Source organism: Stegodyphus dumicola, chromosome 3 (assembly GCF_044657685.1).
Source record: "Stegodyphus dumicola isolate Sdum_Otavi_A_Nest chromosome 3, ASM4465768v1".
In the NCBI taxonomy this organism is placed as follows: domain Eukaryota; kingdom Metazoa; phylum Arthropoda; class Arachnida; order Araneae; family Eresidae; genus Stegodyphus; species Stegodyphus dumicola.
In genome coordinates, this window is record NC_140770.1 from 195,762,565 (window position 1) to 195,787,066 (window position 24,502).

Here is a 24,502-nt window from a genome sequence, read left to right on the forward strand (position 1 = left end):
ATTCTGTGATCAATATCCGAGCATCCTTTTTACTAAATTCCTACTATTAGCTCACACTCTCCCTATATCTTGTTCAAAGTTTTAATATTTTATAAAATACTTTTAATTCATCCACTCAAATTCAAATACATTTTTTAAACTCGTAGTGGATAACACTTGATGTTAATACAGTTTTTTTCACATATTAAAGTCAATTCCTACTTTTTTATTCCTGGTTATTGGAACTAAAGATATGCTGTTTTCATTAAATATATTTTAAGACTTAAAATAATGACCTTTTATTTTTATTAGCAATTCTCACGTGCAGTAAAAATTAATTTTATAACAACTTATAAATAATAGTACATGACTGTGATAAATGGGATTGTAATATTTAACAAAAAAAGTGGCAACAGTAAGACAGAGTTCTAAAGATTTTTAAAGTGTATGGAATTAAAGAACTGTAGTTTTATAGAGTTGGATGAAGCGGATGTTATGTCCCATTATGTAGCAAATATTCTCCCAATATTTCTATGTTAACGTGATAATAATACATGTTTAAAATATAATCCTTTAAAATGTCCCTTACTACACAAACGGAGAATGCGAAAAGAAAGCGAAAAGAAACTACAACACAACGCAAACGACGATTAAAGAAGGAAAAACATAAGCGCCAAGAAAAGCTTCCTACGAAACCTCTTCGCAGCAAGAAGTCAAGCATATGTCGCCTTGAGTCGTGTGAAATCATTAGATGGAATACTGACTAAAGAACTGGACTGCTCTAAACTCATTGGACAGGTTCTTTGCAATAATGAAGCATTACAAGAGACGGATAGAATGAGAAATTATATAACACCATCAGCTTCATAAATTAGAAAAGAGAAAATGTTAATAATGTTAATAAAAAATAACTAAAATAAAATTTTTCTTTGTTGACCTAAGTAGGAATTGACTTTATTTTTTTATATTACTTGTTACTGTAGCTATAAAATAAAATATTTTTATTATTCATTTTTTACCACTGTCATCACAATATTTTCCAGCAGTTATTATGCATTGAGGTGAATAATATAAATACCCTGAATAATTTCAAGCAATATTTAAAATAGTACAGTATTGCTGTAAATCTTTTTCAAGTAATGGTAGACAGAAAAAAAGTCCTCAAATGTAAAACAACTTATATGAATTATTATTTCATTTTTGTAATTATAAGCCAAAATCCTTAATGAAAATTTATTGTATTACACAACATTCCTCTATTATACATAGTGTTTGGACGGCAAAGCTGTAAACTTTATGCCTTTAAATGTTGACTTTAGGCTTGAGACCTTTAAATGTTGACTTAGGCACTTTAAGATAGAGTTTTGAGCAAATGAATAAGGATTTTTATAATTCAAAATACAATATTTTTATCGAGCAAATGCTTAATCAGTTAATGGTAAAAAGGAGAAAACAAAAGGTTCTTTCAGTAAATATTCATCATGCCTTAATGATGTGAAAATGATGTAAAGAGTAAAAATGCCTTATGTCTTGGGTACTAAATTCGTAGAGATGTTAAGGAAAGAATTTATTGAATTAGATCATTTTAATCCCTCTTCTTAAAAATTAGATTGAATTAACTGGATTACGGCAAAGTACGCAATATCTATCTGCCTTATAAAGAGGATGCCTTCGTGAAGGACCTTTCTAAAGAAGCTGGTTCGTATTCATATTACACATCGGGAAACCATTAACCAGCACATTCGCCTGTTCCGACGAATAAACCTGGGCCGAACTGTCAGTTTTCAGCGAGCATACTGCTCAGCTGTTAGTAATCCTATTATTAAGGCATTTCAATCGCGTCTAAGAACAACCTGCAAAACTAAAATTTCTCATCTTGGTAATTAACTTTTCTGCAGTTTATAACAGCTCTCGTTATTAATTTTGTAATTTAGCCCAATGAACGCCCTTGAAAGTCGAACATATAGCTCTAAGATCTCTCTGTACCTCATAGAAGTCAGAGAGCCTTTCTCTAACACATGCAGAATTGTGATGCAATCCAGCCTAATACCTGTCCAAACCATTACTCCTTCCCATTATAATGATCCTTTTCCCTGATGAAGGAGGGATGATATCGTGTTCCCGGCCCTCTCCAGATACGAGTACACTGAGAATTAGTGTCCAAGCTGAATCTCGACTCATCTGTAAAAGGCACAGTACCCTTCTGAAATCTGGTGCAAGGTAAATGTTATCTGCGCCATGCTAACCGCGCTCTGTTGTCTACCGCAGTGACCAGGACGCAAACAGTGGGTCTTTTGTTGTACAGTCCATCTCAGGAAGCCTTCGGGAAACTATAGATCATTTAACTCGAGTTCTAGTGGCCGCATACAGCTCACGTCAGAACTGTGAAGCTATAGTATTTCAGTGTCGCCTGGCTGAATGTACCAAATAACGATCCTCATTCATTATTGTAGATCTTGTTCGACCTTGTCCAGGTCTTTTCGATACGAATCCAGTGTCCTGAAACTGTTTCCATAAGTTGCAGACGACACTGTGCGTTACAATGAGCTTTGTACCACCTGCGCTCGTGTTTGGCTGCCTCCCAATCTACCGACTATTCCCCATCTTATTCCGTCGTCCATATGTTCATAGCTACTCATTTTACCTGATACCTTATAATATTTGTCCAACCCAAACGCTACAAATGTCGTGAAGGAGTACAAGCACGCAAATAGACGTGAGCTTTTATCCCTTCCACAATCACAGCTCCGGAGACACGCAGGTGTACGCTTGTATATTCGACTCTGAATGTTTGTATAATTTTTCGACGGCATAATTATACCTTTGGTTCAAAGCGTTTTTTTAATGAATATAATCTATAAATTCTTTTAATTCTGAACACGAATGCAGAATCTTAAAAGCCCTTGATAACTCGACAGATAAAATTAATGAACATATCATTCTTCACAGAACTCTTTCATTTATTTAAACATAGAAAACCTTACGATTCTTTGAAGACCTCCTTCATTTGGAATTATTCTTAACTTTTCTTTCTTATTTTAATACAGAAAATCACATCATTTTTTACTTTACATCCTTCTTTACTGATTTATTCCGTTTCTCCAGACATAAGCTGTTAAATAAATAGTATTCTAACATTTGTGAAGTTCAAGATTTATGTATAACCTTTAGTTAAATACATTACAATATTTTATTATATCTTTCCTTGCATCTACACTTAATCAACAAACATCTTTTTCTTGTGTTTGGTAAAGCAAATACCTAATCTACCGGAATTGCAATGGCCTCATTTGATGACAATATGCAATAATTCCATATTAATCTTATTATTCATTTCAAACATTATTAATTCGTTTAAAATAATGTATAGATATATTTGTTATAATTAAATAAATGTTAATTCATTCTGTATTATTCATTCGTCTATTTGAAACACCGTTAAGCCGAAAATTACATGTGCACTCGATATTACTCTGTTTCTCACTTTCTCGACATAATAAGCTTAAAATAAATCAAACAGCTTTAAGAACGTTTGATAAAGAAATAAGATTTAATTAATAAAACTAACTACTCATTTTATTACTGCTTGAATAGAACCTTAATTTATTTCAAAATATTTTTACATTAGTTTATTTCAGATGTGTCCATGTTTCAAACTATGTAATAAATCAAACCTTGACAGAAATGGATTTTTTCTATTTTAAGAAATAATTGGACGTGTGCGAGCAGTATTTCACAATTAAATCTCATATTTTAAACATGCAAATATATTTTTACTTAAATTTTAACTTTTAGCTGCTACAAACAAAGTATCATACCTGATACTGTTTATCCCTTACTTACAAAATTTAAATTAAATTTACAAAACAGTTATAACTTTATTATAATGCATGCCACTTTTTAACTGTTTATCACATCTAATTCTATAATTCTCTAAACTATAGATCATTTTGAAACACTAGTGCATGCATTTTTGTGGCATGTTGTATACACTTAGTTTTTAATGAAGAAAAACAATACAGCACCGAGATGGAATTGACAATATTACAGTGTGTGCGATCTAGAATTAGCTATCCAGAAACTTTGCATGCAAAATGTGTATGTTGGTGTAAATATGAATAAATATATACATACGTATATTTTAATGACATTTTTTTGCACATTGAACATGAACAATGTGCCTGTTTATTGACTTGCTCCTTTTTAGTATATTTTTGCATTGTTATGATTATTATTATCACTTGCATATGACTCGTAGTTAATGAATTTTGTAAAAATAAATGCATAGTTCAATGAAATGCACTTTTGAAAGCACTGCTTGTATCTATAATTAATGCTTGGAAGTAGTAATTAAAATGTTAGAAAAGCATTTTCATACAAGGTTGTTTTATTTGACAACCTTTTGCCTAATATAGATTAGAATACTTTTAGCACCGTAAAGAAAATATGATGTAGCAAATTCCAAGCAGACTTCCATATGCACAAAGATACATAAAGCACAGAAAAGGGGTTTTCTCTTTGCTGTTTTATATATGCATTATAATTTTTTAAATTATATATTCCAATGCATATTCTTGCTCAAATATTTCATTTTTAGTTGCTAGCAAAGCAATGCTATTTTTGAACAAATAGTTCTTTACCAAATTTGTAATACACTGCTGGTTAAGGGAAAATATAAAAGTCATCTAACTAAACTGAAAATACTGATTAGAATAAGTAATACTTTCTATAGCAAAAAAAATCTTAGGCTTTACAGAATACCATTTAATTTTTAAATATTTATTATAACTATTTAAATGTATTTTCACATGATATGGTCTTTTACAAAAGTAGATAAATTATGTATGAGTAAATTATAGAAGTACTGGTGCAAACGTTTTAACTGTATATGATTATGAAAAATGAGAGATTTTATTAGACTGTTCCTTTTATTCTTTTAGGAAAGGTGGTCTTGATTTTTATTTACTTGTACATAAATGCATAATAAAATTTAAAATTATTAAAAAATTAATACGTTATGCGCTTAAAGTGGCCCCACAACATAAACTACTAAAAATAAGATATTATCTACACCAGTTTTCTTTGAATAGCAGACCCATCAGCTCACATAAAAGAAATCCTTTTTGGCCTATTTTTATATTCATCGACACACTGTAATTCGTTATTTGATTTGAAAATTTGTTTATTTGGTTCAATAACAGCATTTCTGCAATTGGCTTGCGATGGACTCTAAAACGTGTACTAATGAATAAAATACAGTACAAAACACGTTTAAGAAATTCTGTACCTAACTGAATATTTTACTTATACCGTATTAAATTCTGAAATTGTCAGCCACAGGGTAAAATTTTAATAAAAATTATAACAAGCAATCATTCGTTTATCCCAATGTACAAGTACTTATTATTCAGTTGAAGCAAACTTAATTAAACTAAACTAAGAATTAAACTAAAAACCCGTATTTTTGTTGAAAGTTTCATTTTGTAATTAATTACTAGTTAGTATAATTTCCATTTATACCGATAATCAAATAGCAGAAAGTATTGAATAGCTAATGTAATTCACCAAACTTAATACAAACTACCTAAATGATAAATTATTAAAAGTATTTGAAAATATGTTAATCTGTTTGGCTTCATGTCAGTGCGTGCAATAAGCAACTTTTCAATAAGGTCATAATCCGCGTTATGTTTTAGGTTTCGAAGTTGTTGCAGTTTTTTGGATAATTAAAATTGCCGCAAACGTATGTTTCCTAGACTACAGATTAACAAACAAAGCTACTTTTATTTACCTGTGTATAAATAAGCGGCATATAAGCACAACGCTTATGGTTTAAACTCCTACTTTATTCTAAAATTTTAGAAATACAGTTCAGATTTATGGAATTTTAATTAAGTATAAAACTAAAATTATAATTTACTGTTTAAAGGCAAATTTAGGATACTTAATTTCCGAAGTTAAAAGGGAAACTTATTTTAAATCTAGATTTTCTGTATATTATTCCTTACAGTGAGAAACAAATTTTCAAGAAATCGAGAAATAATTTAAGATTTAGATTGCATAGTTTAATGTAGACTTTCGGATCCATTGAAGTCTTATTGGTAATTTATTCTGTATGCTTCAGAAATTAATTAACATTTTCGGAAATATTTTTCATCAGCTTCTATCTACTACATAAAGATTATTAAAAGCATATGGCATGTCTTCATTTCACAATTTCTAGAACTTTCTAAAATATAAATATCATTTTAAGCTTCATATAAAATCGAAAGTTATTTAGTTGCATTAAAAACTGAAGAATTTTGTAGTAAATTAATAACATTTAAGAATTTCAAATTAATAGAAAACTTCACCTAGAGTTAACATATTTTTTGCCCAATTGTTAGATTTCAGCGTCATTTTGTAATTTTTTAACATGCTCCTATTTTCAAACAGTTCGTGGATAATGTATGTAAGGCCTTTGTGTTCATAATGTAAAATGCTATTACATACTCATCAGAATGAAAGCACTTGTCCAGCGCTCTTGATTTCATGTAGAATACTGTATAAGTAATTATGAAAGATTGGCCGTCGCCTTGCTTTGGATAACTTTGGTTGTCTAATAACCCATTGAACCATCTTCATAAGCCAAAATAGCGATGTTCGAAGTTGAGAAAGCCGACAAATAAAATGATTATTGGTTGATCATCTTCTGATCAAATAAATTCACGTTTTCTCAACCAAACACCACTGCTCAAATTGCGACATTGTGCCCTATGGCGAAAGTGTGCTTTAACTCAATTACAGTATAACACGAACTGTGGAATGATGTATTTTAAACAGTTTAACAGAGTTTTAAACAGTTTAACAGAGTTTTAAACAGTTTAACAGAGTTTTAAACAGTAAAAACAGAGAGTGTGCTATATTTTCAATAGCCAAACGCAGTTAATTCTAGTTTCGGTAGAGGGTATTTCAGGCATTGTACATCTTTCTTAATTTTGTTAGACATCATAAATGCATTTTTTTAATTTATAATGTACTCAAAACTGTATCTGTAAATATCGATAATTCATAAAATTTCCAATTAAATGTTTTGATTAACTATATTATTGCAATAAAAATAAACTGGAAAGGCCTTGAAAAAAAGGAAGCTAAATGAAAAAAAAATGAGCTAATGATATTACAACTGTGAAAACGAGACCTTAACTGCAGACAAATTTTTCAGACATCGAATTAATATAATATCCAATAACGCGATTCAAAACATTTCAGCTAAATTAAATTCATTCAGATTTCCTCTTTGATTCTCTGCATCTCATTTCTTCAGAAGATATTTCCATATTAATATTTTTAGGTTAGAGATACTTAATTACCTGTTTTCATTATATTATTTTATGTATGATAAGAAAGAAGTAAAATTTTAAAATGCAGAATTTATTTTAAAATATTTATGTCGTATTCGTCGTTTAAGTAAATCATTCATTTTTATATATCATACTTATATTATCATGTAAGTCTATGTTGCAATGAAGCAAAGGAAAGAAGATTCAAAGATATATAAATTATGGTTAATTGTCTCAGTGTGTTACTCATGCAAAGTGCGTGTATTCACAACAGGCTGCCGTGTACAGAAGTGGTTACAACCGATTCGCACCGTACTAGCAGCTGACAGGAAACATCATGTGGCTACTCGGTTGTCCAACCTGATTTGCAACAGTCAAGAACAGCGGCCTACTCATACCACAGAAAGGACATGCCATGTTACACAGACTATTACCGTCTGTAACATTCTGTATAAAGAAAATTCTTAATACTTCATTGTGGCTCAAGAACCTCACAATTTGCGAGGTTAATAGTAAAGAAATGTGTTGAATAGCGTATCTTGCGCAAAACGTTTCATGCAACTTAGTTTTTCTAAAGTTATTTATTTCGTTCTTTTAAAAAAGAAAGCTGTGTCAGCTTTTTGTAACATCTTATTCCATCATTTTGGTGTAACTTGGAATTGTAGAATCTCGATACATACTCAGAAGAAAACATTCACTTTACAAAGTTTACACGAAAATGAATTTGTGATGTAAACAGAAATGTGCACATTACAAAAGGTATTTTTATGGTTATTTAGAAACTGAGAAGAGATTCACGTTTATGATGGTTTTAAAATTTTGTATAAACTCTAACGCACTATGTTTTTAATATTAGTCCTCGTAACTGCAGGTTTTAATTGTTTTATTAGATATACAATCAATGGAAGAAGCATAAAATCATTTTTTGTCATATAAAAGTTTCTCCTTTGCGAGAAACGTAAGTTGCTTTTCATATATTAGTCATATAAATATTTCTATGCATTATTTACAAATTATAATTTTAAAACAATTCAGAAAACTTATACTTTCAAAATTAAAATCATCAGTAAAGTATTGAAAACAAATTAATGCTGTAAATATTCAAAGTGATTGAATTCTATATTATTTCAAATTATTTCCAGTTTTTAATATACAAGTAAATTTTTGTATTATATTCATTTAGAAAATGAGAGAATTTTGAATGATTAATCTACACACTTTCCCATGCAATCTATGTATCAAATCAACAGATATATAACATTTATAAAAGTTCATTACAAAGCCAAAGAGTTTTAGTTTATTTGGAAAATTGCTTCAAAGAATCAATTATGTATAATTTCATGTACACTAGTTACGAAGTCGATATTTTGTATTATTCTGTGCGTAATTATCGAGATTCTACGAAACATATAAGAAATTTTAACTTTTTCTTCATTTCATAAATTTTTCTTGATCTTTAATTGTGATGTTTTTCAATCATAAGTTCATCATGCTTAAAACAATATCATTTTCATGCTCAATAACTTATGAAACGTCATATCAATATTCTAATGTTAATACAAATGCTTATTAAATACGCTGTTTTATCAGCAAAACTAACAACTGTTTTATTATTACCTACTATTTGCTGTATTAGTAGCTGTTGATGCCCCAACCATATAAGTTATTAATATATCAGCTAATACGCGATTTGTATGTACAAGGTGCAGTCTTTATGTTTCTTCAATTTTAATTGAAGTGATTAAAATATTTTGTATATGATAAATATAAGATAATTTATGAATATACTACGCATCGTAATATTTATTGATATGAGTTATTAATGGAAATATAGATTATTTAGAATGTATAGAAAGAAATGTGAGACAAAACGTTTGAAGAACAGATGTTTTAAAATAATATCTGACTTAGTAACAATTATCGAGGTAAAGAAGTTTTGGTAGTAAATAATCTTTCAACTCTTTTGACATTTTCTAAGAAAAATAATGAGTGAAACAACTTTACTATTAGCAAAAGCAAATTATTAAATCTTACTTTATTTTGCTACATTTTATGTTGAACTTTGTAATAAATGTTTTATTAAAAATTCATAATAAAATTTCCAAGTTTAAATTGCTTTTTGGGAATTTACTTGGCAATGCTTTTAATTTGATGTTAGCCACGATTCTGGCAAATCAAACAGGCGCCAAATCTCTTCTTACGAAGCACTTTAGTATAGTAAGTACAACATTGTTGAACAGCGTTGATATGTGAAAACCCTAATATTTGACATTTTCTTATTAAGAACAATAAAGGAAATCGAATAAGCGTTACTTTTTAATAATGTTTCAAAATTTTAATATGCCTTCTTGTTAACTCTTTTTGCTCTTCATCTCAACATATATAAATAAAAAAATGAAATTGTTATAAAGAATATATAAAAGTTATCAGTTTCCCATCTTAAATTTTGAAGTTTTACGAAAATTTGTATCAAAGTAAACGGCTTATGATAAGCTCTAAATTCCTTACTGGTTTCGAGGTGATTATTGTGCTTATCAAAATTGTTGACTTTGTATATACTCTTACTTATCATATTTTGCTAAAAATTCCAAATCATAAACGTCAAAAATAATAGTTTTTAAAATTCCCCATAAAAATTAACGACTTTAATGTAAATTGTAACAGCTGCAGAAGGTTTGTAACTTCATTAATATTATGCATTGCGTTACAAATTATTTTCAGTTAGATATAAAATATGTAAAAGCTTAATACTTTTATACATTGAGTTTGTGTTGCGTCTTTTATAGTACATCTGTTGTTATCTAAATAGCTGTATTAGTCATACTTATCATTTTATATACATTATTTACCAATAACTTTCTACAAACTTCAACTGATCATTATAAAAGCCACTCGATAGTTACTTCTTTACAGGCTGAATAGCTGTTTCTTTACAGAGATGTTTTTAAAAAAATCATTTCTTTTCAAAATATTAAGAAATGTGATATCTGAAAAAATATTTATTTAAATGGGAAAAAATGTTATTGATGGAATTTAATAAGCGTGTATCATTCTTAAGGAATGTGGAACCAATAGATTCATATAAATAGAAATTTTAAAATTTGTATATTATTGCAGGAATTCTTAAAACTGCAGTTTGCATGTTCTGATTACTTTCTCACTGCATTTAATACGATGAATGTAACAACCGCAAACAATCTTCATAGTTTCGTTGCATTTTAAAAAGGCCGTATTTAATAAAATTCATTAATTCTTAAAGGGAATAGAAAACAATCTCTTTTATCAAACTAATAACGAAGATATTACGTCTTGTGCCTTTGTTACAGATTCAGAAATAGGTCATTCATATAATAACCAGAGAGACTAAAAAATGGTGCAAATTCTCTGACGAATAAGTCTCTCTGAATAAGCAAATTAAACTTAAAATTGTAAAAGGAATGATTATGTTACTGTGAAAGACCGAGATTTGGAGAATGTCGACATTCAGCGGTTAATGTTAACATTCACATAGTCGGTTGGTGCATGTCCGAAATATTTGCCAAATATCCTTATTTTTAACTTAACGGGAAAATGTCGACATTCACCATGCACTAATGGTGAATGCTGAATACGTCGGAGATTTGCATTTGTTCTCCGTATTTCAGACGCGATAAAACTTCACAAGGGTGACGTAACGTTTTCGCCTGCCTTGCTAAGAGGAGTAACCAATTTCTGATGAGAAGAGTTGTTCGTAACTCTGTTAGAGGCGTTTTCACTGCGTGACATGTAGCTTTTGATTCTAACGCGAGAAGGGCTACTCGATATTACTTGACTTCTTAATAATGAAAGCAGTCGTGCTTGGATAAATGTTAAGCATTTAGTTTTGAATTTAGTCAATAAAGAACTTTTGTTTTACTTTGCATTTCAAAATATGAAAAAGCTTAAGTAGCAGCACATGTAAATAAACTTTTGAACATTCTAAATGAGAAAAGAAAATAGTACAAAAAACTTAATTATGTGATTGAAATCTTATTTATTGCAACAACATAAACTTTTATGACATTTTGAATTGCACAAGAGTCCCTTGCTTTTACAACTGCATTTAGTTGTGGAACACTTCTTTTTGCAGTGACAGCGTGTATAGCCTTGCCCTCTACTTCTCGAATTAGCTGAAGCTGCTTCTCTCAGCGACATTACTTGTAAACGAAATCTCATCTACGGAAAGTAACTTTTCTTTACAAATTACGAACCGATTACAGGTATAAATCTGCTTGAAGGTGTCATTTTTATTTGCTAGTTTATAAAAGCCGGAGTCTTACTCCAACAACAACTGCCGACACATTTCGGCCATCTGTACGATCACGGTCGACATCAGGTACTTGTATTCAAACGGTTTCATCAATTTAAGCAGGAGAATTTTTTTTAAAGTTTCGTAACATTTTCGTTGCTTGCAGTAAAAGAAAGATTCTCTTTTGCGGCTGATCTTTTTATAGAAATTAACTTGTGTTATTCAGTCCAGGCTTGATACGAAGACGTGGTATGTTGCAGGTCCTCCTCAATATTATTCTTTGGAATATGGTTTTCGGTATGGCCAATGCTCAGATTTTCTTTCAAACGTATTAGCAGTTTCCTAAGAGTTGTTCTTTGGTTTCAATACTTGCGATTTGTTCGCCAGGCAGAAAAGACGACGCTATGCCTCTTCTTGGTTTAATGCCAAACATAACTTCATAAGGTGTAATGCATCCCGGTGAGGAGAGACGTGTTTGAAAGCTATGTTTGAAAAATAGAAACAATTGTCTTCTCGTTTACTCGCAATTAATGCACTTAACTTTTCAAGGAAAAGTTCACGATTCACTGCAGTATCTATCCATTCAACATAAATTAGGGTATTGGATAAAACAAAATTAAGAAAACGTTGCTCGTACCATCAAACTTAGCAAACAGTGTTCCAGAGTATAACAAATACATGCTACATAACTTCAATGGCAGCAGAGCAAAGGATTTGGCGACAAACAGTCGCCCCTTTGTTGAACTCGACTTCGCTTTTCGACCTCCACCACAGTAAATCTGTGATTGTCGACATACACAGGTGATGGTCCGAATGTACAAGAATATAACCAAATATTCGGTTTTTCACCGACGTATTTGGTATGTGTTGACATTCACCGGTGAATGTCGGTATTCTCCAATTTCGGTCTTTCTCAGTAACAACTATATCAAATAATAAAGGAATTATTTGTTGAACTTTATTTTCCGAAACTATTTCTTATGACTCTTAAAATCTAACTTCATATCCTTACTAAAAACAATAAAACATTACTCCAAAGTTTCCAGAAGAAAGTGGTGTGAAAATTCGTGTAACACATGGGAAATTGAAAAAGAAACCTTCAATCTTGTAGGACGTCTAACTTCTGCAGCTGTTGATAGAATGTTGCTGATATTTGAAATAATGTAAGTTCTCCTTCCATGTTCTCATAAACAACTCTGTATGTTTAATCGCATGTAAAACAACGAAAAGAAGTAAATAATCCTCGAAATGAGTGGTGCTTTGATAACTGTTTCATCTTTTCTTAATTCATACAGCTCTCTATGTTTAATCAAGTGTTCTTTTATTATTCCTTTACATAACTGATTTTCCGCTTGTAAGTCACACAGTTAAGAAATGTGATAGCCAGTCGGGAGAAGTAAAAACATATCAAGATATCTGAGGCTCAAACAACATTTCAGCAAGTGTTTATTCAAGTTAAATAAACGCTTGAAAAGCAATTAATTTATTCGGATGTCTTAATTGTAGGATATGTTTATCCACATTGTTATTACCTCTTCGAAGCGAATGTTTGCCTCCAGCGGAGTTACATCCATTGACGATGTCTGTACACATTGATATCGAATAGTTATTTATTAGTAGCTCTATTTCGTGCGAAGCATAGTTGTCTAGATTAGGATAAACATTACTTCTCAGAATTTGTCTTCAGGCTTGTACGTACATGAAATTGATGATTTTAAAAATTCATCGGAGTAATTTTTAGGTATTAACTTTGCTGAAGACACAAATCTAATTTTAAGCTGCTATAAAATTATTTTGGAATACTTCAGTTCTTAAGATAGAACTAATTAATAAAATATTAATTCCATTCTTTTCTAGGAAACATTATTTGGTTTCTCAAAGCAAATATGCGAGAAAAATTTGAAATAATGGTTTGTCTCTAAAATATACCGTTCAATATTTTCTTAAATAGCGTTGGTTCTTATTTAATTTTGTAAATCATCTTGCGAAGTTATTTTTTTCTTACAATTTCTATGTCTAGTAAAAGGATAAAGTTTGTAAGGATTAAAATTAATCTCAGAATTTCTGCCTTCCTCAGTGAAGAAATCGCAACTTATAATGAGTAAGAACTTTTATTTTTAAGATCTTGTGTTTGAAATTTATGATTCCTAGCCTTCACAGTACTTTAAACTATCATACCTCTCACGTAATTTTGCCCGTGGTCTCTGCTCACTTATTTTCAAGTTACAAGAATTCAACTAATCTCCACTAGTATTTTCTGAAAAGTTTTCCCTAAATACTCAAAGTCAATAACTTATTTACATACTCTCAAAACTGACGTATTAATAATTTATTTTGAATTGCAGCCCTTGAATATTCAATAATTATAAATATTTGCCAGTCATCATTTATTAAATCATCACTATTCTTAATTATTTTCAAGTCAAATTTTTTAAATAAACATAATTCAAAATACATCTTAGTAAATAGAACCGTACTTTCCAAACTTTAGTGCATTCAAATGTTTACAGAATTTTCTTCCTGATAATACAAAAATAATTTAGAATAAAATAATTTCTATAAGGTGTTTTGTTGGAAATCTAAGCTCTATACATATATATTTTTTTACGAAATATAAGTGAAAAAAACCCTAGCCCAAACTTCGTGTTGTATTTTGTTTTCTGGCATTTGCCTAATTATTCAATGCCATAGCCAAGGAATTTTTTATATTTAAATATATGATTATGGAATAGCAATTAAATAATTAGAATATTCAAAATGATAATTTTTTAGTTGATATATGTCGACATTAGTGATTTTTTTCTGGATGCATCTGAAAAGATGTCCTTGCTTTTTATAAAGTTAAAATCACTGTAAATTAAATTTATATTCAAGTGCCCTTCTATTAAGAATCGTTCGTATCTCAATTATGATTTTGACTTAATCGAGATAAAGAGGTTTAACGAATAGCTGTTATAGCTTCAAAAAATGCGTAGAGCTTTAAAACTTAGGAAATGATCGGAATTTCTTGCTTTGCTAATGGGAATAAAAATTAGTCTTATTTCATTCTGCTTAACTTTGTTCCCAATTTTCTAAATCAAATTTTGTCCCTAGAGGTTTAGAAAACTGGTTGTAATTGCTTTAATACAGTATTTAGTTTCAAATTATTTATGATTGAAGCAAACTGAATTACTTTATATTTAACATTTTATAGCTCTGATATAAAAATGTACTAACTTTTTTAAAGATTTTTATTTACCCATACATTAAATATGTTTCTTTATTATATCCTTTTTTGCAACTTTTTCGAAAATTGCGTTAGTTTTATAATTTTATTCCCAAAAATCAAATATTACGAATATTTGCAATCTTTGACAAAGATACCAAAAATAGTACCAGTTTATCAATTTTTCCCAAATCTGTATTTCCTGTCAGATAATTGAGATACCTTTCATTAGCCTTTTTTCCTGTCAGATAATTGAGTTATTATCTGAATTACTGGCTCCTTTCTGACATCAAAAACTAGTGACTTCTTTTTTCAAGTAAGAATTATTTTGCAGTCAACCAATTTCATAAAAAAAAACTTTTGTTTCGTCGTATTTTAAAATTTCTTAATCATTTACTTTAACCATTTTTGGATACTTCTCAAGTGCAAGAAAGATAGTAAATGCTATAAAGGACAATTTTCGAATTGCACTTTAGAAAAGCAAAAACGTTTTTCTAACTATATGAAGATTCATTTCCTCTGTTGAGTTTCACATTATTTAAAATAACATAACATAACAATAGGGCGCTTCCTTCTTATGAAAAGAAGGAAAGGAGTTTAGGCAAAATTGCCCATTACTCTTCCGCCATTTGATCATTTAAGTTAAGGGATTTAAATGGTAACTCCCGTAAAAGGTAAATAATAAATAGATAAGATCTCAAACTGACACCAAATCTATAGTATCAGCAAAAGATCCCATCTCTAAGTTCAAGGTGTCGGCTGGATCGTAAAAACTTCCCTATTGGATGGAAAACCGATTCAATCCCTCCCAAACCACCAAACGCAATTCTTGACCAAACAAGAGTGCGATGGAGAGTCAAATAAATAAATAAATAAGGAGGGCAGAGGTGCATTCTCAAGCCAAATGGCCAGGTAGTGTATAAAGATTTGATATCATTATATTCCAAAACACAGCTATGAGAGGGAAATCCCTGCATAGTTTCTTTTCAAAAAAAAAAAAAAAAAAAAAAAAAAAAAAAAGAACTCACAGGGCGTCTCAAAGCTTGTTTCTTGTGGTTCCATATTCACCTTACCTGTAGGTGTTTAGTATACATCAGAAACCCTATTATGCCAGAGAGCCCTTTGTATAAAAGGGCTTGATCAAAGGTAATATAGGGAAACCCAAGGAATTTGTTTCTAGGGACAGAGAACACCGGACATCGTCCCAAAAAGTGAAAAGATGTTTCCTCTTCTTCTCCTCAAGCTGGGCAGAGAGGAGATTCAACAAGACCACATTTGTGGAGATGCTTAGCTAGATAAGCATGTCCAGTAACAATTTGAATTACCTGGCGTAAGTTAGTTCTACTGAGGTGTATGAGTTTACCTGAAAAGTTAAGTGTACTGAGCACCAATTTAGAATGAGCACAGTCTGGAAGTTTAGACCATATATCATCATGTTTGTTCTTTATCCAGCTTCTTACTTCTTTTTTAACCGTTTGATATGAAACTGGGTAAAATGGTTCTGGGCCAGACATGGGGAGTTGCGAAGCATCTTTAGCTACTTTATCAGCTAGTTCATTTCCAGCAAAATCACAATGACCTGGGACCCAGACTAAACTAATGATATTATGGGCCTGAGCCAGAGAATTGAGATCTTGAGTACAGTTCAAAACACAGTTTTGTAACTTGACACGATTAGCCAGGGCAAGGATGGCTGATTGGCTGTCAGAGAGAATATATATATACTTATTAACTGTATTTTTAGCTAAGAGCTCCTTGGCGACCATATTGATCGCCAGAACCTCGGCTTGGAAAACAGTTGTAAATTTACCAAGGTATAGATGAAATCTAATGAAATCTTCTTCAGATCCCTTGGTCCTTATAATAGCTCCAGCTCCAGTGAAGTTGGATTTTGATCCATCTGTGTAACATTCAATTGAGCCTGTTGGAATTAGGTCAATTAGAGATTCTATCTCATTCCTTTTTGGTATATGAGTTGAAAATAGTTTATCTGGAACTATTGTTTTAGTAATTGCATCTTTGGGCATATAGATTATAGGGATCTCATTGCCCAAGTCCAGGCATATGTCAATGTGGCTTTTCAGGTGGCTTTTATGACCAAAACCTGTCCTTTGGCACCATGTGCCATTTTTATTCAATCTATACATGGCTTTAATTGCTTCTCCGCTCAAGAATAATTTCAAGGGTGGAATTTGCAGTAAAAATTCTAATGCAGCAGTAGGGGTACTATTTAAAGCCCCCCCTAATGCTTAGGCAAGCAAGTCTTTGCACCTTTTGTAAAATGTTTAAATACGAGCTTTTGTTAATAACATTAATCCAGACCACGCATCCGTAAGAAAGCATTGGCCGGACAATGGCAGTATAAATCCATAGCGTAGATTTTGGGTTAAGGCCCCATTGTTTACCAACGATTCGCCTACAAAGTACTAGAACATTTGTGGCTGTTTGTGCCTTTTCTTTTATATGGGTGATCCATGTAAGTTTACTATCCAGGTAAAATCCTAGGTATTTAACGCATTCCTTACGCCTAATAATCTGGTGACCCAGATATAAATCTGCCAGTTTCCATTTCCTTCTCCACGTGAAAACTATGACCTCAGATTTTTCAGCAGAGAAAGAAAGGCCATTTGTATCACCCCAGTGTGAAACTTTATTTAAGATCTGCTGAGCTTGATTATGTAGGGTTCCGATATCGAAACCCTGTAATAACACAATAAGGTCATCTGCATAAGCCTGTGACATGCCAGGTTCCTCCCGTAGAAGTACTAAGAGTGAGTCGAAAATTATTTAAAATAAATGTTTTCCCTTGCATATTTCCTTACAAAATATATATGCGAATTTTCTGTAGAGAAATCGTTTAACATCTTTTTTCCTGAATGCTTTTCAAAAATATTATTTTTTACGAAGTTCGCGGACATATATAGCAATTACAATGTTTTTACATTGTAAATTAAACTAAAGGAAATCTCTAGCGTATTGATACATTAACGATATGCTAAAAATGAGATAATGATGGCGTTTTATTATGAAACATAGTTATCATATCCTGCTACCAAAGCACCTTTTTATTTGTATGTCTCTAAGCTGAGGATAAAACTATCTTGTATCTTTTCCCTTTTTGAAAATAATCTTTATCTAGTTTTATATATTTTTTTTATTTGAAAGTATAACAGAAAATTTTCATTGTAAGGCGTCTCCTTCTAAATACCCATTCTAGGATTGTTAGTATGGAATATAAAATGAAACACTTCCTTCTTTTTGTCTTAAATCTTTTACAGTTACCAGAGTTAATCATCATCACGTTTTATCCTACATCTTGTCAGTTTTATTACTATAGAATTAAGACCTTCAGTCTAAAGAATTTAATTTTTTCTACTGGTATGATGGATAATCTATACGCAATTAATATCGTGCTGACCTATAGCTGAAACTGTACTTTTAATATTGTTTCAGACTATGTATTCAGTTACTGATGAATATGATTATAAATTGTATTTTAAGATGATATTAAGTATTTTGCTCAAGATAGTTAAAGTCCTGTGATGACACCGATGAACATTGATGAACATGACGATGACGTATATTGGCTAGATGAACGAATTGTCGCTAGATTAAACTCTGTACATGAGTTCTTATGATATGTATAACACAGGGCTTAAGGTTGACGTTAAATTTGAATAGCAGAAATTTTATTTAATTTTTTTCTGGAATTCATTCTTCCTAGTATGAGGAAAAATGATTTACAAAGGAAATTTTTTTAATATGTTAAAACTGTACTGTTACCGTGTTTTCCTTGCAAGTAATATTACTTGTCTTTGTCTTATGATGATGCTCGAATTAAAGATTAAAGCCTACTTTCTAAATTTTAATTAAATTATACGAATATAATAAACCAGACTGTTTACAACATAAAGGAAAATTAACAAACTTTTATCATATTATTTAAAATGGTACTGAAACTGAAAGCAATTAAATTTTAATTTATGGAAGATTATTAGAATTTAATAATTAGTATATTTCATTCTTCTCTATTTTAAATTAATGTTCTTATAAATTAAGAGTTTTAAACAGAAATATGAAAAACATTCGCTGAAAGATTTTTTAGTGTTATTTCTGAAAATATTTAAGTGTGTTCAAATTTTCCTTAATGAAAATAATGTAAACATTCAACTTAAATTAATGAATGCTAGTGAGAAAATAAAAACGAGTAATCCATTTTTGTAAAATTGCTAATAGGATTTTAAAAATTAGTAATTTAAATTTAGTCTCTTTCTTCCTCCAATCAAAGGAATACGTATGTTGTCTGACACTCAGTGTTTGCAGCACATGTATTTTTCTGACTGCTGTTTAGTATTTCTCCCGCTGCTGAAGAAATTTCTTTCTTTTCCAAATGTTAATTTATCTCAAACTAATAACAAAAAAATTTAATTTATGCTCTCTACTTCTAAAATTTGTGATTAAACTCAAAATATATTACATTTTCTTCAGAAATTCAGTAAGATTTCTCCACAAAAGATTTTTATGAAGTTAAACTTGTGTATATATAATATTTAACATACCCAGAAGCTTGTATAGTCCAAAGACCTGTAGATATCTAAGAAGTAATGTTAAACCTACAATAATTGTCTGTACATTACGTAATTTGCTGTATAAATTTTTATGGATTCATTTGTTTTTCATCATCTTTACTTTGGATACAGTTATTTAATACAGATAAGATGTTTAACTTGATTCTATTTTCTTATTTCTATATTCAAATGTTACTGAATTATCTTTATGCATCCAAACAAATAACCCTTATTTTTCCTTTTCTTGAATAAAAACAGTTTGATGTTTGTCTTAAAAAATGAAATAAAATCTAGCTTTTCTACGCTGATATATATAATATTTTAAAATCATGATAATATATGCTTTAATTTAGAACAGCACTAGTTACATTTTATAACGGATTTATATCAAAGTGGAGCGCAGTAATGTTATCAATCAAAAGCAATCGTTCTTAATAGAATATTAAAATGCAGTAAGCTCCAAGATGCTGAACTTACTGCATTTTAAACAACAATACATATTTAAAAATGTGAAATTATTAATTATTGTGTCTATTAATAGTTATGAGTTCCTAAAGCAATGGTATACAATTAAAATTTCTTTACTAACTTTCAAAACTACAATTAACACTAAAAATAAAAAGTGTATATATATATATAATTTTAGTTTAACTGCAGTTTTGCGAGTCTTATATTCATTTCAGGCCCCTTATTTAAAATAATTAGTAGAAGTAGAAGTGTTCTTTCATTAAATAATGAATAACTTTGTATTAAATAGTCTCTATTCAAATTTGAAAAGTCTAAAGAAAAACGTCGAAACAGTTCCCTCCTAAAGTCCAAAGAAATTCTTACAAAGGAATTGCGAGAAGAATTCTATTGACTCTTAAAAACTCTTTTGACTCTTCTACGGAAAAACGTCATACTCGACCATAACCGGCTTTTACCCATAACAGAGTGTTTTGTTATATAGCCCCATTAGTAAATGTCTTTATACTAACAGCAAGCTTCCGTAGGAAGAAAAATTTTAATCCATTGGAGAACTTGAGAAATTATAGTGAGCTATTTTCATGACTGTCGTGAAAATGATTTAAACTTAATTTAATTGCTGGCTGTCGATAACATTTGTATCAAAAATTAAATCTGATATATTTTTAAATGTAATATAATGCAATTAAATATATTTCAAAGAAAAGATAAACTACAATCGAAAGCATTTTCAAATAAACTAATGCATTTCAATTAATTCTTTAAAATTTCTATTTTAATCAGTTGCCGTTTTGAAAATATGCATATAATTTAATTATCTCACTGAATTTTTCATGCATTCTAATGCTTGAAGAGAAAAAAAAATTATTAATTATTTGAAATTCTTCATATGTTTAATAATTCATTGTCTCGCTTGAGGATAGGAAAGGATTTTTACAACATAGAAATTAAAAAGAAGGTTCTTATCACAGCAAATTATGTTTGGCTTATAATGATGAAAAATAACCTTTTATTTTGAGGAAAGAGTTTCATATACTTATTCTTGAACTAAACAAAGAGCGCAAAAGTGTTTTAATTCTTCGTGATTAGAAGAATTTCGATAACTAAAAAACTGAAGAAAACAGAACTGCTATTGAATAAAATTTTTGTTTCGATATTAAATTATATGAAGTGCAAATCTAAATCTTTTGTGTAAAGCCAAACTAAGTCGGAATCTTTTTTTCGAATTCTTAAAAATATTTTCAACACGAAAACAAAATTTTAGGAAGTAAGATTATAAAATTAATTTCTTTTAACATGTTCTAACCTGAGTAAGCGAAATTAAATAAATTAACTATTATTAACTAAAATATTATGATATAGTATTTATCTTTAAAAGATACGTGATACTATTTTCCAGGTTTAACACAGAAGGAAAAGTTTCTCATACAGTAGAAATATATTAAATACTTTAAATGTCACGGTACTTAAATTGTAATTGTCGGAGATAAATAATTTTAGTTATAAACAGAATAAATATCATGCCATAAAATAGAGTTAAATGTGATTAACTAAAATTTCTATATACAAACGACTTGTAAATAATTGTTGAGTTTTCCCAAATGGATTTTACAAACAAATTAGATATTAAAAGAAGAAATCATTAAAATTTATTTACAAGCATTTATCTCGGTCATATTTTCATAAAACATAATACACAAAAACATTTTCAAAGAAAGCTTAAAGCAATAGAAGTAAAAATTCATTATAACATAGCGTAAAAGTAAAACTTATAATTATGTAAAGATACAGTTAATTTGACTTTACAAAATCACCTTTATTTAATTTTAGGATAGATTACATATAATCTTTATTTTATAAATTTAAACAGAAATTATCATTCATTTTAAAGACGAAACGTTTGTTAAGTTATCAGTATTCAAATATTTTTTTCAAATCAGTTGAAATCCATTTGCCAAGAAATGTTCGAGTTATTGAGCAGAACTAAATTTTCCTGAATTTTTCTTATCTAGTAAAAATGAGGTTTTCAGTTCTACTTCAGAAGGGATTGTATCAGCCTCTCAACTACTTATTTCTACCAAGAAATAGATTTTATTTCATTTTTAAATAACTGATAATGATAGATTGACTTTTGCATCACTATATTCATCAATTAAGAAGTCAGTAAAGACTCTTTATTTAACATTTATTCTTTCAAGTTACATCAGTTTGAAAAACAAAGATAAATATAGTGTTTTGTAATTTCAGTTCGTTATATTTTATCCAAATATGTAAAGGAAATTTTTGTGTATGAAATGTAATTATTTCAAATTGATATTGTACAATACACAGGTAATGTATAAAATATTCATTCCTACTACCTTTTAAAATTAAAAAAATGCTTCGAAATGGCTCCGTAAAATACAATAAAGTAAAACAAATCATTTTTGCGGGTTATGGCAGAACACATCAGTTGTTTAAAATATTAAAATCCTATTCGCAAATGCATATTAATTAAAAATAGTGAATAAACGTTTTCCTAATCAGATTAATTCAGAATTTAATAAAAATGTATAATTATAATACTCTAAAATAAATAAGCTTTCTGATTAAGCATAGATATGTATTATTTCGCAAAAAATATTTCTATAGTATAAGAAAGAAATAATGCAGCTCAGTTATCTTCTTATAATATAAATACACATCTCATTACTAACTGAAATTAACGTACCTTGCTTTTAATTATATATATTGTTCAACTGGTATCTTTTAATATATCCACGATTATCTATCTAAATGACGGAACCTGAAGCAGGTTAGAGCCATATACTATCATATCAAATTAAAATAAACATATCATTACTTTATCAGTACAAAAAAAGTTTAAATTATTCTTTCGCGCACAAAAGTTTTTTTATTAGTTTTGCTTTTTACGTTTTAGAAATTTGACATTAAATTTTTGGAATGACTTGTATGAATTAATATATGTTGTGTGTACGTTTCTTTTGTTAAAAACTAATGCACTGTATTTGATATTGCCTAATGTTTCTACGTCAATAAAGTATTACATTAAAACTGAATATATTGTGTTTAAAAATCATGACTTATATTTAATCTTTGCTTTAAAACCATGTATATATAAAACCTCTACGATGAAAGGCAAATGGTGCAACACTGTTTTAATGATTTATTTTTCCTAAACGTAAATAAAATGTCTGTTAAAATCTGGTTGTAGTAATGTAATAACCGACAAATTATTCAAATCTATGTAATTGTGTTACAAACTTTTGTGAGAAACTCAACCTAAAATCATAATTTATATAACTGCATATATATATATATATATTTGCTGGTTAATATTTTTTCAACAAACTAAGTTTGTTAAAAATAAGTACATTACTTCTAAAGAAACAATTTACTAAATTTAAAATAAAAAAAACGAAACAATCTTTCTATAATTAGTATAATTAGTTCTGAAATAAAGTAATTCTTTTTGTTATTATATGTTTTACATGTGTGTTAATAATTGTTACCCAAACATACAAATATTCACAACATTAGCATTCACATCATAGTTTATCAAACTGCAGCATAAAATTTTATTACGAAGAATAAACAAATTCTAATATATATAATATTTTGCTTAAATTCCGAACTAACTGCTGCTATAAATTCAAGTATTTTCGGAGGAAATACTAAATTTTGTTTTTGAAAATACTAAATTTTCTAAATTTTGTTTTTGATAAAGGTTGTAATGTTTCATTCAACCGTTTGTACGATTCATTCCCGTTTTAGTGTTCAACATACGTTTGTTGCTTTAGAAAATTTTCTTTTATTTTTTATAGTCAGAGAGGTGTCATTAAAAAAGATTAATGTAAATTAAAATTAGTGTCCTTACCATACATAACTGAATATGAATGCAAATTTTCTATAAATACTAAAATAATAGTATTTTTTGAAAATTAACTTTTTTCTCCATAAAAGAGTTCTTTATTCATGTGTAGCTATTTCACAGTAGAATCCCCCCCTCAAAATTTCAAGATTAGAAAAGTAGCCTAAAAGATATTTTGTTATAGCATTTAGAAATGTGATGCAAATGATTTCTAAAAGCCATGCTCAATGTTTTAAAATTATAAAGAAGTGAAATGTTTGGATTCGTAATGGTTCATGATTTTTGCACATATTTGTTTTCAAATTAAATTTATTCATTTTCATGTAAAGTGCTTAATAAGTGTAATTTGTTTTGTTTTGTGGCATGTAAATAAATCATTTTCATATTTCTTTGTGTCTTGCTTCAGTTTAAACAAGAATTCCATAAATTATATGCACAACGAACAGAACACCTACGTTCAGAAAAGCTTATGATAAACAAACGAAGTGTATGTGAATGCAGTTGTTACATTTTTAATAAAATTACTATAAAATATAAATAATCCAAACAAAAAACAGTTCTTTTACTGTTGATCTTTCATTTAAGAGATATGAAATATTTTAATTTTCTGTGTGAATGTTAATAAATTCTTGAAATACAGCCCCTTTTATCATAGTTCAAATTCGCGATGGAATATAGTTAAAAATTAAGAAGTTGCATAATTAATTACTCTCCCAAACTTTCAATGGCAAAATTTGAAATTTCAGAAATACATTTCCCTTTCTTATATGTTACTCTTTTGCTCTATAGTCTCGAGCTACAGTTTTATATAGTAATGCCTTTTGT

The 24,502-nt window shown here is 29.2% G+C and overlaps 1 protein-coding gene across 1 annotated transcript in view; it reads left to right on the forward strand.

Moving 5' to 3' along the window:
* Positions 1-24,066, forward strand: part of LOC118202907 (RNA binding protein fox-1 homolog 1-like) — a 124,845-nt gene extending 100,779 nt beyond the window's left edge. Inside the window, exon 10 of the mRNA XM_085813715.1 lies at positions 7,576-24,066. Within this exon, the coding sequence (XP_085669841.1) occupies positions 7,576-7,620 (45 nt within the window). The 3' untranslated portion in view covers positions 7,621-24,066. The remainder of the gene's footprint in view (positions 1-7,575) is intronic.
* The last annotated feature ends 436 nt before the right edge of the window (positions 24,067-24,502 follow it).